General features: G+C 40.0%; 1 protein-coding gene across 1 annotated transcript in view; it reads left to right on the top strand.

Annotated features, from left to right (window-relative positions):
* Positions 1–15672, top strand: part of LOC308129042 (inositol 1,4,5-trisphosphate-gated calcium channel ITPR1-like) — a 64913-nt gene that overhangs the window by 7372 nt on the left and 41869 nt on the right. Inside the window, 23 exon segments of the mRNA XM_080494794.1 lie at positions 4106–4215; positions 4852–4938; positions 5337–5495; positions 6881–6979; positions 7285–7368; positions 7949–8095; positions 8257–8352; positions 8641–8685; positions 9641–9795; positions 10373–10472; positions 10804–10964; positions 11073–11214; positions 11436–11594; positions 12747–12919; positions 13323–13442; positions 13687–13881; positions 13980–14231; positions 14331–14472; positions 14561–14791; positions 14794–14985; positions 15082–15214; positions 15290–15344; positions 15429–15594. Of these exon segments, the coding sequence (XP_080350920.1) occupies positions 4106–4215; positions 4852–4938; positions 5337–5495; positions 6881–6979; positions 7285–7368; positions 7949–8095; positions 8257–8352; positions 8641–8685; positions 9641–9795; positions 10373–10472; positions 10804–10964; positions 11073–11214; positions 11436–11594; positions 12747–12919; positions 13323–13442; positions 13687–13881; positions 13980–14231; positions 14331–14472; positions 14561–14791; positions 14794–14985; positions 15082–15214; positions 15290–15344; positions 15429–15594 (3203 nt within the window).

Below are 15672 nucleotides of genomic sequence, written 5' to 3'. Positions count from 1 at the left end.
CATTTCCTTCTAATGTAAACACAAGAGCCCTCCGAGCAGTCACACTTTCACTCTTGTAGCCTCTATCCGTCCACTGGGACATCAGCCATACTTTGTATTGCACGCAGAATGCTCTTTAGAATAGCTTTATGCACTTAGACAGGATGACTGCAGACATGAACAGCTTCTACCAGGTTTTAGCCAGCAAAGCTAAAGCAGAGGCAGCGATGTTACAATGCTCTATTTCTGTGGTATACAGACGTCATATCAAGAGGTGTAGACCACTGAGCTGTGGAAATGTCAGAGCAGTCTAACTTGATGTTGCTATGGTGGCAGCTCTATTTGGGATTATGTTGAAGCTGAAGTGTGATTATAATGACTGTTTGTTCACATCCCTGGCAAATCATCAATCACTGTCCTCAGAAACAAATAAAAAGACTTTTAGTGGCCCAATGCTGTACATTATCTGTAGCAGTCTACTCAGCTTGAGTAATGAAAATGACTCTTGTTGTCACTATTGGCATAAGAGGTTGTTTTTGTTTTAGTTCATGTGTAATGACAGCCATCCGTTTTTTGGGGGGTTTTTTTGGTTAATGCTTTTGTATGTGGAGCATTGGCCAGTCCTGTGTTGGGTTCACTTGTTCAAGCACCAAATGCTTTGCTTGTACAACTTAAGTGTCTGTTTTGAGCAGTGGATAGTTCTTCTGAGAGTCTTTATATTAACTCGAAAGATTTACTAACCCTAACCCTAACCCACTCAGTTATATGGCCAACATGCAAACTCAAAAAGACTTTCTGAGTTTACTAATTATAACAAACCATACTTGCACATGTTTACAATTACCTATGTATTAGTCCCTTAGATATAGATGCTATATTTCCATTGCTAAACTATAAGCATAAAAGCCATGTAGGTTGGGTGGTTTCTCCTTGCCCTCGGATAGCAACAACTTGCGCCTTTTTTCCTCATACTTTCTCTTGCAGACAAGCTTTACATTTTTAGTATTAACTCCTTGCAACCACAGGAACAGTTACTGTCAGAGACTTGCAGCAGACACGTTTGGTGGCTTGGTGTGAACTCAGTAAGCTCTTCTGTCTTTTGCTCCTTCCTCTCATGAGAACAGAGGTGTGAAGGGTGCTGAAATGAGTATTCAAGTAAAAATCCTTCTACTGGTAAAAGTTGCAAGAGCTACTGCAATATAGTTTTTGAAAAAAATGACAACTTAAAGAAAAATAGTTTAATTGTATTGTCATTAACAGGCATTTCATTTCATTTGTATGAAACACCTATGATCAAAACGCATGTCTTAGACAAATGAGTAAGTATGAAAAGTTATGTTATGGTACTGACTTTTTTCATATTGATCCTAAAGCCTAGAGAAAGACAAATTTCACAAAAATCCATCGATCCATCCAGACATACATACATACTGCTTGTCCTGTTAACAGTCAAATATTATATAAATTAATATTACCATTAAACCCAACACAACAGATTAAAAACCTTTGACTCTGAGCTTAGTTTTACATGAAGAATGTGACAAAAATGTGATTTTATCATCTCTAGAACGAAGCCATTGTCAGTCCGTTCCTTTCTATTGCAGGCTAACACCAGTTTTATCGTCACTGCTTTGTCTCCCCATGTTTCAGAGTTGAATTTAAGAGTTCTTTCATTTTTTTTTTTCAATGTTTAATTTATCTTTTGGCAAATGTATCTTTCTACAAACCGAACAGACCTTCAGGTCATTAAGGCATCTTTTCACTAATACAGTCTCCGGTTGGGGAAAAATCCGAGGGCAAGAAACATCAACATTTTTAAAAGTACACTTAATATCTACCTAGTTTATTGGGATAATTTAAATGTGCTCAGCTAACTGATTGTGTGCCTGTGTTTGTATGTCGCTTTGTATTGGTGTCTGTGTGTAGGTGTGTGTGTGTGTTGTTTGCAATAAGTGGGGAGTGGGATTATTATTATTTTTTTTAAATAATACGCTACTTTTGTTTGTCTCAAAGGTGGTTTGTAATTACATATTGATTGACGTCAGTTCCCCTGTTTCAGTTTGCCAGCTCTAAATGACAAAGAATACATTGTTCAGTGTTTGTCATACAGTGAATTAGGGCAGTCCAGCTCTGCCTGGCCCTCTGCTGTAAGTGTCCTTGGGAAAGGCACTCAATCCTAAATTTCTCCCTAATGGTGTGTCAGCACTTGTATGGCTTCTCCCTTGCTAGGAGTGTGTGTGTGGATGTGTGTGATTGGTTGAATACAACAATCACCTTGACACTGCTAGAAAGTGGAGAAAACACTCTATTAAAAGTCAAGTTAATTTACCGATGAGTTGTGGCTCTCGATGCAGCTCTTTGAAGTCCTATCAATCGTTCCAAGTAGAGTCTGAATTAACGGAGCTTTACTTGGAAGAGGAATGTGCCGTTACCTGACTTGGAGGTTTCGGTGTCTTTCTCATGGCCTGAGAGCTGCAGGATTTTTGTCTGCATAACACGTGACGATTAGAGGTTGATGTTGGTCGCATGAATGTTAGTTTCTGTTGTTTAGTTTTTTTGTTTTGTGAACAGCATACCAGTCCAGCGACTTGAGCTGCCCACTGACCCCAGAGGAAACTCTCGCCTCACATCCCAGTATCACTTAACCAGCACGTTTCTCTCTCAGCTGATGCTGATCAAAGGCAAAGGTCCAGTCCTGGTTGATCATCTGTTACATGCATCACTTATTTTACATGCTGTTGACGATGTTTTTCAAGCATGGATGACCTGGAGCTCTCAGTGTGTATTTGTTCAATTCCACTTTGAAGTTCCCGCCTTCTTTTGGTATTCATGTTCCTATAAACATATAGGGAGCAGTTGATTGCATTTGATAGCTCCAAATCCCCACTGTCTTAACCTCTCAGTGCTCACTCTCTGTTTGACATTTGTTCACTTCCTGCCTTCCTCATTTCTCTTTCACTTCCTTTCCTGTTTTTCTGAGCGTAGTTTGGGTCGGAGTAGAGTAAACTATATCTGATGAGAGCGACCAGAGGAAGGTTTAGGAGATAAAGATCATTAACTCCAAGGGAGTGAGTGGTGTGTGAAATGGTTCGAGGAATCCAGTCGGCAGAAGAAGCGATGGCTGAATATAAGGGGGATAAAAGGGAGTCCCCACCCTCTTCTCTCTTCTCTTTCTGTCGTCCCACTCCCCTTCTCACAGCTGGCCTTATTTGGTCATGTTACTGCAGCAAGAGCAGGAGGAGAGAGAGAGAGAGAGAGAGAGAAAGAGTGGGAAAGAAAAAAGGGGAGGATGGACAGATTGTTCTTTTTTTTTCTTTCTTTCTTTCTTAGTTTCAATCTCTCAGAACAGAAAGCTGTTGGTCTGATGAGAGGTGAAATCAGAGGAAAGCCAGGACTCCGAGGGAGGAGTGATGAGTGAGCAAGAGTTTAAATCTTTAGCAAACGTAGATGAGCTGTGTATGCCAACTAAAACTGATATCTGTCAGCTGTAGTGGATGTTTAGCATCGTCATAAAAGAGAAAGCCACCTCAGAGAGAAGAGGAACTTGTTCAGCACGTGCAAATAAAAATCACCGCTGAGTTAACAAAAATATATCTGGGAATGAGCAGCAAAATCACACTCCGCTCATGGTGTCAGGTTTCCGTCATTGCTGTGACAATCGGACTGACCGCATGCAGATACAAAGAGGTTTCTTATCTGGTTGTTGGTCTTGGTCAAACCACAACCTATAACCTCAAGCCTGTGTGTCATGAACACACACAAACACACATGCTCTCTTGACCCCGGTCCCTCTTCAAGCTGACGAGGCCCTTTGATTTCCCTTCAGGGGAATTATTCATATGTGTTTGAAGTGCAAGCAGACACGCGTGCATAGATCCATTCACAGAGAAGAGAATGAAGATGCAGCGGACTCGTATTATTTGCATGTTTCACAAATGCAAAACATGTTCACGTACAGTATGTTCTATTTGTTTAATTTTTATTCATTCAGCCTCACTGTTATTACGCATTGCCCTCTAACCTTTAGACTATTGCAGCTTGGGAATGAAAATGGCATCGGTCCATTTATTTATTCATTTTTTTACATATAAAAATATTCCAATTGTTTTTTGTGTTCTTTGCACAGATTGTCTTTTCAGGCTTTGTCCCATGAACCGTTACTCGGCTCAGAAGCAGTTCTGGAAAGCAGCGAAGCCTGGAGGGAACACGGACACGGTGCTGCTCAACAAGCTCCATGTGAGTGAAGTGACAACATGTTGCCCTCCCAGCAGTCACCACCAACTGACACAGGACGCGCAGCCCTGTCTTCACGGCTCAAGAGGCAGCGGAGCGGACTGAGCTGGAGGAGGCCAGGAGTTAAACATTTTCACGAGTTGTTGATGACGTGTGCATTTTTTTTACACACTGAATAAAAAGCTGGGGAACTGCTACGCCACATCTTAGAAGACGTTTTTTGAATATTAGGAATATTTGCTGAGGGAGAATCCTCTCACAACCTTTTTTAGACATTTCTGAAGCTTTTCATTAAGACTCAATGCACTCCTTTCTCTCTTTCTGCAGTGCAATACCATTTAAAGTAATTTATTATCCGACTACAGTCATAACATAGTGGAGTGCAGTCTTCCTTGTGTTTCCATGGCAATGTGAGTCTTAGCTGTAGCTAAGCTCCTCTGCTGAATTGCACAATTTTGGCTAATATGTTAGTTACTTCAGTGTTGTTATGTCTTTGTTTATTGTTTTTTTAATCACTAACCAGTTTGATGGCATCTTGCCTTTTTGCCATGCATGCCATATGTTGTGGCTATGAATTTTTATTTTCTATTTTTAAATATATATATATATCATCTGTTATCTCTGCCTTTTGCTTCCCAGCATGCAGCTGACCTGGAGAAAAAACAGAATGACTCGGAGAACAAAAAGCTGCTTGGAACAGTAATTCAGTATGGCAATGTCATTCAGGTTTGTTCCTAAGATATATTCCTAGGTATTTGGAAAGTAAACACCAAACTGTAAAATAAACATTTGTCTGTGGAGTTGAATGAAATCTGACATATTTCTCAACATGCAATTCATTCAATTTTCTACTCGTGCTTCAGATTGAGTGCACAAAAGACGTGTTCGCCCACAGTAGTTTTTGCAGATTGACTGAAACCACACAAAGCAATACATTTATATGATTTAAATATTTAATTCAGAAACCCAATTTGCAATTTGAGAGACATAACTTTGTTAATTAATAGGAATGACAGTGCTTCTAGTAAAACCAGCTCTCCTGTAGTAAAAACACCATCATTGGTACTTTGTATAAGCACACATGCTCAGTTTGTCTTATTTTATTGTATATTGTTTCTGCTCAGCTCCTTCACCTGAAGAGCAACAAATACCTGACTGTGAACAAACGCCTGCCAGCGTTGTTGGAGAAGAACGCCATGAGGGTGATGCTGGACACAGCTGGAAATGAGGGCTCCTGGTTTTATATACAGCCGTTCTACAAACTTCGCTCTATCGGCGACAGTGTGAGTTACCATGTGTGTCTCTGGATGTGGTATATAGTCGAACTTCCTAAAACTCTGTCGGCGCAAGAATCACAATGGTGTCAGTGATATTACATGTTTATAATTTTTGTTTTTTGTGGGGTTGCAATATTTTTCAATGTGATGTGTAATTATTGAATAAGTTATAACGAGTCAATAATTTTCTCAACTCAATGAAACCATAATCACTAACAATTGTAATTATCATGTTCATTGAATGCAAAAAATGTAAACCTTCTTTTTAATGCACACATTGAAATGTGAATATTTTCAGCTTTTTTTTTTAATCCTAATTGAATTATCTTTGAGTTTTAGATGTTTCACTCGCATAAAACATTTTTGCTTGACAGCGTAACTGCTGCCTTGGCTTGACAAAAAAAACAAATGATCTATTCATTGAAAGTATGAAATGACTGATTGATTAACAATAAAAATATTAACTGTTTCCAATTCCAATGCAAACCTTGAGGGCATCGATCTTATTTTTTTTCCTGCGTAAGCCTCTGTGCAAAGCATCCATTCAATCACCTCTCATCCTTGCATGGCCTTGGGCCAATATCCAGTTTAACTGATCTTATAGCTCTTGTTGGCACCAGCTTTTCTTCAGGAAGTTGTGGGCTATTGCCCAAGAACAAACTGAACTGAAGTAGGGACCAGGCTTCAGCATTAAGCTCCTCTCAAAGTAGGGATGGCATGGAGCCTAAGCAGCAGGTCTTGGACGAAAAGCTAATTGGAGTAATTCCCAGCCGGCTGAGAAAAGACTGTGATAGTGACATGCTATTGGACACTGATGTTCTCTGATTCTTGCATGTTAGAGGTATTTAAAAAAAGGATTGCACTTCTTTTGATCACCAAACAGCGAGTAGAGTTTGACCTCATCACATCAAATTTTACCTCGTTAAAGTACTTTTTTACCCCTCTTGTCACTCATTGTGGCCCAATAAAGCCTTCATTTTTGTTTTCTCTTACAGTTTATTAGACATCTTAATGTGACTTTACTGCTTTTATGCTCTGAGATAAGCGTGTTGTAAATGTCACTATACAAATAAAACTGAAACCTGTCATTAAGAAACTGCATTCACTCAGCAGTAATGACAATGACAGCTGAAGCTCATACAGGAGGCATTAAACAAACTAAGGAGAAAACTCTGCAAACAAGAAAGTTAAATGTGGTGCCTCTTCATGGTTAGGACAAACCATATGAGAAGCATCGCGTAAACAAGTGTATATGGACATTGAACCATGTGCTGTTTAAGTAGTGAGCAAGCATAAGACCAGCTTTTTGCAGATTAAATGCACAATTCCACATTTTTGCTTCAATGTGTCAATGTGAACCAATGCATCTGACACCATTTATTTAATTGCAGGTGGTGATTGGGGACAAAGTGGTTTTGAACCCAGTAAATGCTGGTCAGCCGCTTCATGCCAGCACACACCAGCTTGTGGATAATCCAGGATGCAATGAGGTTTGGTTGATTAATAGCTGCCTGTTTAAAACATTTCGATAACGATAGAGAGCAAAATAACACAGAAACCAAACAAAACAAGTGGATGCCATCTTTCAGTTTTGAATTTTGAAATATATTCCTTTTATCCCTGTGGCCAATTAACATCTCCAGTAATACAGTTCTCACAGTCAAGTAATTTATTTTCAAGAAAAGAAATATATGCTATATTTTGTCGACAGAATTGAATGAGGAATGAATTAAACTGAACATTATGCTATTTATTTATCTATGATGTTAAACTTGCAGCCTTCTCTGTTTCACAGGTGAACTCGGTCAACTGTAACACCAGCTGGAAGATTGTCTTGTTTATGAAATGGAGTGACAATCAGGAGATCATCCTAAAAGGGGTTTGTTTCCAAGCAGCAATAAACCAAACAGATCTGCTTTTCATTTTTAGTGGCAGTCCGAGAATTTTGGCAACAAAGGCAAACGATTTATATATAAAAATATGTGAAATATCAATCTAAAAATATTCATGAATCACAGGGACATTTGGTGTAGTGCAAAGGTTTCCATAATATATATTAAAGAATATCTGTAATAAAATGGGAGTTATTGTAACTGTATGTGTTGCATAAGTGTCCTTATCAGATTTGAGTGGGCTGGTTGCTTTGTTTGTTTCCATCTTAGTGTTTTCAGTTCACTGTACATGCCCACAAATGAGATTGTTTTCATCTGTTACTCAACATCTTTGAATTGGAGGCTTGTACACTGAAAATAAAGAACATGGACAATTTTTCCTACACTAAAATGTTTAAGATGCAGAGAATGATCATAGTAAAGGACTGTATTGATGTTTCCAACAACCAGTGTGTAGACGGTGGTAACGGCCAAGGGTTTGTAATTTTTCTTATTGATCCATGTTTTGATACAATGAGTGTTTTGAGAGTGATACTATTTCCAGCAGTGACCTCTGTGTCTCTTCAGGGCGATGTGGTTCGGTTGTTTCATGCAGAGCAGGAAAAATTCCTCACCTGTGATGATCACAGAAAAAAACAATACGTTTTCCTTCGTACTACTGGACGGCAGTCGGCTACCTCGGCGACCAGCAGCAAAGCTCTCTGGGAAATCGAGGTGAGCGAGAGTGTCTTTAGAGGCAGTTTTGCTGATTGTGCCGTCACGGTTATTGTAAGTGTAAGCTGTCCTCTGAACTCCTGCTGCACCTACGAGTTGCACTGAATCCTAATGTTGGCTTTTACCTCCCCTGTTGTTTGATGGTTTGCTCTGATTATCAGGTTGTGCAGCATGATCCGTGTCGAGGGGGGGCAGGGTACTGGAACAGCCTCTTTAGGTTCAAACATTTGGCAACTGGACACTACCTGGCTGCAGAGGTGAGTCCAGTGGCAATGAATATCATGGACACTGTTTCATTAAGATATTGTACATTTATTTAAAAAAAATTAATCAAGTTTTAGTGACACCCATTCTACTTGCTGGGGGGAACAAATGTGGTTAAGAAAATGATAATAATTTTTCGTTTGGATCAGTAACGTCAATTAAAATAGAGAAAATACAATTCATGACCATATTAAACCATTATATGATATGACGGTATATTCCAAAAACGTAGGGGCCAGTGTTGGACTTTTAGGTGTTGAGACACTGTTATATTTTTATAGGTGAACCCAGAGTATGAAGAGGAGTGCCTAGAGTCCCGCTCTTCTGTAAGTAAGACACACCTGGCCTATTTAGGAGGAGCATGAATTAATATTTGTGTGGTGGTGAGTGACCTACCTTGGCGAAATAAGGTCAATGTGATAGAAATAGCTTTTTCGGATCGGCTTCGAGTTTCTTTGTTAAATCAAAGTGTTTATCAGAATGTGTCTGATTATCTATGATAATGGATTTGGACTGGCACGAATGCCAAAGCAATGTCTGATTGATGTGTGGTTTTATATTTTTATTAGCCCTGTACAGTGTGATTAACTGTAACATAAATAGTTGAGCGGGCTCTGTATTTTTTTTTTTTTTATGTGGCCAGCAGATGGCAGCCTTCTACTGCGAATACGTTTGTCCTCGAACGTGCTTTAAAAACGTTGTCACAGGTTACTGACTGAACATGCGGCTGCTCACATGTACTGGCCAGGCATTGACAAAAGATTCCACCTAAAACCACCCTGCGCCCGTGACCTATGCAATAATACCACAGAGAATAAGAAAAATGAGAAGAAAGCAATTATTGTGGCAATAAGTGATACAATTCACAGTCAATAATTAAACTTTTTTTTGGGGGGGGGTTTGTTTTAATCTTTCCAAAGTAGGATATGCTGAATGAAGGTAGGACACATGTAGCATCGAATGAAGAAATCTGTATACATCTCTTTTGTCTGTCTTGCCAACCATAATGGACTTATCGATTTAAGACTGCAGCAGTTTACTGTGAAAATTCAATTTACAAAACAAAGGACCATTTGTTCTGTTTCGAGGCATGGGGTCTGTGAAAAGAGATTGCTTCATCCGATTACCAGTAGCTTGACTCAGTTCTTAGAAACATTTACGCAGTTGTGATAAACTCTTTCTTTGGCGTCTCCTCTGCTGAAGGTAGACTTCTGCCTGAGGTTGAAAAATGTTTAATGATGTTGTTAAATTGTATTTGCACTTGATTTATTTCTCCACCAGCTGGACTCGGAGCAAGAGGCTTTGCGAGCCCGACTGCGAAATGTCCAGGACAAGGTGATGTACACACTTGTCTCCGTGCCCGATGGCAATGACATCTCCTCCATATTTGAGCTCGATCCTACCACGCTAAGAGGGGGAGATTCACAAGTGCCCAGGTACGAAAGCTCTACCTTTTTAAACTTGAGAAATATATTGCTTTGGCCCTGATCTTTCCACTGAAAACCAAACAGCAGACAGTATTACGCACAGGGAACTTCCAGAGTGGTTTAAGTCATCCTGTTGTGTTTGCGAAACAAGCATAAAAAGTGTATGATGATTGTTTTCAGTGTAAGAGATTGTGTCATTACCCTTTACTCACCATAAACAGCAGGACGCTGCTTGCCCAGGTGTAGTTCCTCTGTACAGTGAAGACTCTTTTCACTAGTAATTTACTGGAATAAGGGCAGAGTTGTTTTGTTATGATCCACATGTGTGTATGTGAGCAGAGGCAATCAAGACACTAGAAGTGTTTTATTCCAACGGCCATTGATCTGCTCAGTAATTGTATGTGCGTTTGTGTGTGAATTGTACAATTGCTGAGTTTGTATTTGATATTCCATTTATATATATTATCAATTTAAAATCAATTTAAAATATTCTTTTCTATGATTGTCCAGTGAGTGCTTTTATAGCTGAGAACATGTGGAAACTTATGGATGTGTTAATAAATAAATATTAATATGTCTTTTTCAGGAACTCTTATGTGCGTCTCAGACACTTATGCACCAACACATGGCTTCACAGCACCAACCAGCCGATTGACAAGGAGGAGGAAAAACCTGTCATGTTGCGTGTGAGTCGCAGCGCCTTTTCATTTGGCTGCACGTCCAGAGCAAATTTACACATGATGATGAGATGAAACTTTGTTTGTATTCATAAGATTTATTGAGTGACTAGGGGTTTATTGGGATTTGAAATGTTTGTGTTACGCATGATTTAGTTTTGTGTAGCATGTGGTGTGTTTCAGTTAATAATAAGCCAGGGCAGTCCTTTTTTCTATTTTTTTTTTTACAGTAAATGCATAGATCTAGTTAATTTGGGGTTATTTTGAACACTGTGGTAAAGACTAAATCTCCTTTAGTTCTGAAAGATAGCAGAGCTGTATTCTATTTGTCCCTTTCCAGATTGGCACCTCTGCTCTCAAAGAGGACAAAGAAGCCTTCGCCATTGTGCCGGTCTCCCCGGCTGAGGTCAGAGACCTTGACTTTGCCAATGATGCCAGTAAAGTGCTGGCCTCCATAGCTGGAAAGCTGGAAAAAGGCACCATCACACAGAACGAGAGGCGGTAGGAAATTGGCATTGTGATGCCAAAACGTACATTCATAACTAGATGAAAGAAAACCTTGCTTTGGCTTTATGTGGCTTTTCTTCTGACTTTGGTATTTACCGTCAGGGCGGTTACCAAGCTTCTGGAGGATTTGGTGTTCTTTGTGGTTGACATTCCCAACAATGGACAGGACGTTCTCGAAATTATGGTGAACAAACCTAACCGAGAACGGCAGAAACTCATGAGGGAACAGAATATTCTCAAACAGGTAATGTTTTAATACACTTGATGTCACGTTGTGATCACACTCCAGATGATGTTTCCAGTGAGAACTTTTTGAACCTCACTGAAATGATCTTAACCGCCTCTTCGGATCTTTGTTTCCATTTGTCAAAGTTTCACACACCAGGCGTATTATCGGTGTCCCTGTGTTATTTGGCTTTATTCCACGTTGCGTCACAACGATCGCAACATGCTCCTTGTATTCAGATCTTCAAGCTGCTTCAGGCCCCCTTCACCGACAGTGGGGACGGGCCCATGCTGCAGCTGGAGGAGCTGGCTGACCAGCGCCACGCCCCCTTCAGACACATCTGCCGCCTGTGTTACAGGGTTTTACGCCACTCTCAGCAGGACTACCGCAAGAACCAGGTACAGACGCGGTGTGGATACGTGGCAATGCAGCATCTGTAATTGTGCAATCTAAAGTCCAGAAACCAAGTTAAAGACGTCTCGTAGAATTTGGACTGAAAAAAAACCACCACAATTTAAAAACCCAGCATCTATAACTTGTAACTTCAAGTCCTGTGTTTGCCGGTGAAAATTACCAAGTTAAAAAACACATAGTTGATGTATTATATAATGCTGAATTATGAAGAACCTGTGACAACAGGTAATAATTGGAGTGTAAAACTGATATTTGTTTTATTAAAGCACAATAAAAATAAGAAAATGCAATTCTTTAGAACTGGATGTAATAAAACTGTACAGAAGACAAATCACAATTATAAAATACACTCGAGAACAATAATTATAAAACACGCTGTGGTACAACAGCCCAAGTGTAACAGTTCCAATGTTTGAAGGGCTTTATACAAGGTTGTTCCTACTTATCAATGGAAATGCATCTTGCCGACAACCCGTTGACTATTTCCTTCTCGGCAGATCCCAACAGCCGTTACCAATATTCTTTATTTTGAAAATACAGGAAGTTTGTCATTGAGCCAGACATTTCTACTAACATAAGACAAAGCATGTGCGCTGTGTGTGTTTCAAGCTGAAGGGATGAGTTTCAGGACTGGCGTTCCTGCTGTACTAAAATTTTGAAATCTAATATTTGATCCGCTGAAGGAGCTTCATTTGGTATGATGAGTTTTATTCTGTCCTGCTGTTAAAACAACTTCACAGAAGAGGAGATCTTAGAGAAGAGACAAGATCACGTCGCTCATATTAACCTTACCTTCGCTATTGCACCTCGATTATGAGGTCATGTTAAAAAAGAAAAGGAAAAAAGGAACCAATAGTAATTTAGCATTTCCGTTTTTTAAGAAGTACAATTGTTAGAGGATTGAGCGCATTTTGTTGGATGAGATAATATTAAGGTCTTTAGAAACGTCTATTTTTTTCAAGGTGATGAACAAGAACTGTTATGACCTGCATTCTTCAATAAGTAAATAAATCTCACACAAAGGTTATTTGTGCAAGCCACTCCATAAATAATCTTTATGAATCACGTTGTTCACAATGTGTTTGTACCACCTTGTGTTGCCTTTGTTATCCTCATTGTGCGTGTCTGCTTTGCAGGAGTATATAGCCAAACAGTTTCGCTTCATGCAGAAACAGATTGGTTATGATGTCTTGGCAGAGGATACAATCACGGCTCTCCTTCATAACAACCGCAAGCTGCTGGAGAAACACATCACTGCTGCAGAGATTGACACGTTTGTCAACCTGGTGCGCAAGAACCGTGAGCCCAGGTTTGTGTACATAGTTTGTTTGGGGGTTTTTTCCCCCCTTGTATTACATCATTTGTATTTTGGCTTTTCCTTTGATTTTACTGCATGTGGGTCCCATAATGAAGAACAGTCTGGTGATCACATAAACAGTCTTTTATGGTGTTTGGTCAGCAGACACATTCAACTTGAATGATATGGTGACTCTTAATATCTTCATTAAAAACTAAAACTATGATTTGTTGTCCTAATTTTTGTTTTATTTAAATGTAGGGGTTTTTTTGCATTTCATTTGTCAAGCACTTTGTTTTCTGTTTTTCAAAAGCGTTATTTCATAAAGGTTTACTGTTTGTGTTGTTAGGTATATAAAGTTCTCATTGTTTTTCAGTTATGCACATTGTGTGTGTGTTTGTGTACGTCTGTCAAGGTTCCTGGACTACCTGTCAGACTTGTGTGTGTCAATGAATAAGTCCATCCCTGTGACACAGGAGCTCATCTGCAATGCAGTGCTGGATCCAGCAAATGGAGACATTCTCATTGAAACCAAGTTAGTCATAGCCTCCTTCAGCATTCCGCCACATCTCTCTTGATCTATTAAACTCGGTAATTTGTAGTATTGCTTTACAAAGATGATACAAAGTGCTTAGGGATTTTGTGTTGTGAACTGATGATTCAAGGACTGATTATTTTTCATGTATGCATTTGGATTATTCCCTGTTTTGAACATCTGAGGGTGAATGTCCCAATGGTAACAAGGATGCTTTCATTTTTTTCCCTTCCTTGTTTTGTAGACTGGTGCTGTCGAGGTTTGAGATTGAAGGGGCACCACTTGGAGAAAACTCTGTGGAGTCAGAGGAGGATGAGGAGGAGGTTTGGTTGTTCTGGAATGACAACACTAAAGAGATCCGCAGCAAAAGCATCAGGGAGCTGGCACAGGATGCCAAAGAGGGCCAGAAGGAGGATCAGGAGGTGATCAGTTACTACAGGTAGGTATTTTTATATTATGAGCGCATACCAGTAGAGCTGATGACTAAAGACACACACTAAGTCAATTTAAGGTGATTTGTCTGTGTTCACACTACAGATACCAGCTCAACCTGTTTGCCAGAATGTGTTTGGACCGTCAATATCTGGCAATCAACAAAATCTCTGGCCAGCTGGACGTTGATCTGATCTTGAGATGTATGTCAGACGAAGACCTGCCCTACGACCTGCGAGCGTCTTTCTGTCGTATGATGCTGCACATGCATGTTGATCGTGACCCCCAGGAGCAGGTCACACCTGTCAAATACGCACGGCTATGGTCTGAAATCCCATCAGAGATCGCCATTGATGAGTGAGAGAACAAATTAAACAATGTTATGAGGGCATGTCATTTGCATATCGCATATTATGGGGGGTTTTGCTTCAATTGATGTTTTTCCTATCTTATTAGCTATGACAATGATGGAACATCTAAAGATGAAATTAAGGAGCGCTTCTCACAGACTATGGAGTTTGTTGAGAATTACCTCAGGGATGTGGTGTGTCAGAGCTTCCCTTTTGCAGACAAAGAGAAAAACAAGCTCACCTTTGAGGTAAATCTAGTATATTCTTGATGCACAATCAAGCCCATGCCATAGTAGTTACAGTTGCAGTACTTAATGCATTCTTTTCTATGTTCAGGTGGTGAACCTTGCAAGGAATCTCATTTATTTTGGCTTCTACAACTTCAGTGACCTGTTGAGACTGACCAAGATCCTGCTGGCTATTCTTGACTGTGTCCACGTGAGCACGATTTTTCCTTTCAACAAGCTGGACAAGGGCGATGAGAGTAAAGGTATGAACAGCCCTGGGAGATCAGCGGAAGAGACGAAAGTGATGGGCACTGATCAGCTGTGTCTGCGTGTCTGTTTCCAGGCAGCAATGTGATTAGGTCAATCCACGGAGTGGGAGAGCTGATGTCACAAGTCGTCCTAAGAGGAGGAGGTTTCCTTCCCACGACTCTAAACAACACCTCGGATGGAGATACAGTGAAGACCCAGACTGAACCTGAGAAACAGGACATACTGGTCATGGACACAAAGCTGAAGATTATCGAGATTCTGCAGGTGATGACTTGGCAGTCACACTAAATCTAGGCTTAAGTACACATTCAGCCATTGTCACACATAATGATCTATATTATTTTCTGTTCTGCTCTGTAGTTCATCCTCAATGTTCGCCTGGACTACAGGATCTCGTGTCTACTGTCTATCTTTAAGAGAGAGTTTGATGAAAGTAATTCCCAGAGTGAATTATCTATAACTGGAGCAGTGGAAGGACCAAATAATATGCCAGGTCAGATTAGTATATTAGTACAATGTATAAAAAAAATGTTGGTTCAGTCAAATTAAAGCCTTTTTACATTTGCAGGGGCTTTGGATTTTGAGCACATCGAAGAGCAGGCTGAGGGGATTTTTGGTGGAAGGTAATGACCGTTTAAATAGAGAAAACGGTCGTATACTAACCAAAATAGCATGTATTCATATTTGTGCATTCCGCATGTATCTAGTGAAGAGAACACCCCATTGGACCTGGATGATCATGGTGGCCGAACTTTCCTGAGAGTGCTGCTCCACTTAACCATGCACGATTATCCTCCTCTGGTGTCCAGAGCCCTACATCTGCTCTTCAGGCACTTCAGCCAAAGACAGGAGGTTCTTCAGGCATTCAAGCAGGTACTTTAATCACTATTCACACCTACAATAGCAGTTAATCCTCCTTTACCTTTTCTTTGTTGTAATCAGCGTCGGGGT

The sequence above is a fragment of the Blennius ocellaris genome, assembly GCF_963422515.1.
Source record: "Blennius ocellaris genome assembly, chromosome: 4".
NCBI lineage: Eukaryota > Metazoa > Chordata > Actinopteri > Blenniiformes > Blenniidae > Blennius > Blennius ocellaris.
This window is presented reverse-complemented; position numbering and strand designations above follow the sequence as displayed.